The sequence below is a fragment of the Nestor notabilis genome, unplaced genomic scaffold (genome assembly GCF_000696875.1).
Source record: "Nestor notabilis isolate BGI_N333 unplaced genomic scaffold, ASM69687v1 scaffold8503, whole genome shotgun sequence".
Taxonomy (NCBI): domain Eukaryota; kingdom Metazoa; phylum Chordata; class Aves; order Psittaciformes; family Psittacidae; genus Nestor; species Nestor notabilis.
In genome coordinates this window covers 10,180-11,742 of record NW_009921474.1, presented here as the reverse complement: position 1 = coordinate 11,742, position 1,563 = coordinate 10,180, and the positions used below count along the sequence as shown (strand labels likewise).

Here is a 1,563-nt window from a genome sequence, read left to right as displayed (position 1 = left end):
GAAGCCTGCTATGAGGTCTCCACGCAGCCTTCTCTTCTCCAGGCTGAACAGCCCTAACTTTCTCAGCCTGTCTTCATAAGTGAGGTGCTCCAGCCCCCTTATCATACTTGTGGCCCTCCTCTGGACTTGCTCCAACAGCTCCATGTCCTTTTTATGTTGAGGACACCAGAACTGTGCACAATACTCCAAGTGAGGTGTCACGAGAGCAGAGTAGAGGGGCAGGATCACCGCCTTCAACCTCCTGCTCACATTGCATTGCTAACGGCAGCTCCAGGGCAGGGACTTGGGGGATGCCGCAGGCAAGGGGATGTGTGGCACCTCCACCTGAGCAGACACTGAGCAGCACCGTGTACCTGCAGGCGCCTGCGTGGTCCGGGACGCCTCAGGAAGCCTCAACGACAGCGTGGCGCTGGGCTCGCCGGGCTGCGAGGGGTTGGCCTGCGCCTTTGGGTGGAACTTCACCGCCTGCACCCAGCAGCAGAGCTGCCGATACGGGCTCAGCAACTACTACCAGGTGGTCGCCCATGCTCCTGGCTGGGTCTGTGCTCCAAGGGATGGGTTTCCCAGGGGAGCCTCATACTCAGCATCCTATTGAAGCACCCGTGTAATGCAGATATACTGGGGAGTGTGTCTTCCTAGGGTTTTAGACAAGTCTGGACTTTACTGCCAGGATAATGTTGATGGAAAAGCAGTGAGGGTGGCAGGATGGGGCCCAGAAATCCCTTAGGGCTAGGGCAGAGTTGATGTGCTGGGGATGCAAGATTTCCTGACTGCCTGGTTTTTGGGCAGAGCATGAGCATGGTGTCTGGGTTTGGCCCCCTCATCACAGCAGGGATCTTCGGCGCTACCCTCTCCTCGGCACTGGCCTGCCTCGTCTCAGCCCCCAAAGTCTTCCAGGTGAGAGAGGGGTGTTTGTGTCCCCCAGCTCCCAAGCCTGGCAGCAGGAGTAAGTGATGCTCTTGGGCACGTCTCAGTGCTCTGCTGCTATTAGCAGCCCCAAGGTGAGGAGGATGCTGCCGTTGGTGTAAGGCATGAGGACAGTTCAGCCCTTGCTCTAGGGGGTGCAAGGGCCACCATGGTGCTGCCATTCCCAGTGTGTCTCTCTCACAGTGTCTCTGCAAGGACCAGCTCTACCCTCTCATAGGCTTCTTTGGGAAGGGCTACGGCAGGAACAGTGAGCCCATCCGCGGCTACATGCTCACCTACGTCATTGCGGTGGGCTTCATCCTCATCGGTAGGTGCTGCCCACCCTGTGTCCACCACCAGCTGGTGCCTCAATCCCTGCCATCAGCATCTCGCCCTCCTCCTCCCCGCAGCCGAGCTCAATGCCATTGCCCCCATCATCTCCAACTTCTTCCTCTGTTCCTACGCCCTCATCAACTTCAGCTGCTTCCATGCCTCCATCACCAACTCCCCAGGTGGGCTGTGCCATGCCATGCAGTGCCACACTGTGCCATGGTGTGCCATGCCGTGCCGTGGCAGGCAGTTCCCCGTGTGGCTCAAGTTGCAGCAGCGCTGTGTGTGTTTGGCTGCAGGCTGGCGACCCTCCTTTCGGTATTACAG

The 1,563-nt window shown here is 58.7% G+C and overlaps 1 protein-coding gene across 1 annotated transcript in view; it reads left to right on the top strand.

The window, feature by feature from the left end:
• The window catches only part of SLC12A3 (solute carrier family 12 (sodium/chloride transporter), member 3), an 8,839-nt gene that overhangs the window by 3,119 nt on the left and 4,157 nt on the right, over positions 1-1,563 (top strand). Inside the window, 5 exon segments of the mRNA XM_010011168.1 lie at positions 360-514; positions 790-897; positions 1,111-1,234; positions 1,317-1,418; positions 1,536-1,558. Of these exon segments, the coding sequence (XP_010009470.1) occupies positions 360-514; positions 790-897; positions 1,111-1,234; positions 1,317-1,418; positions 1,536-1,558 (512 nt within the window).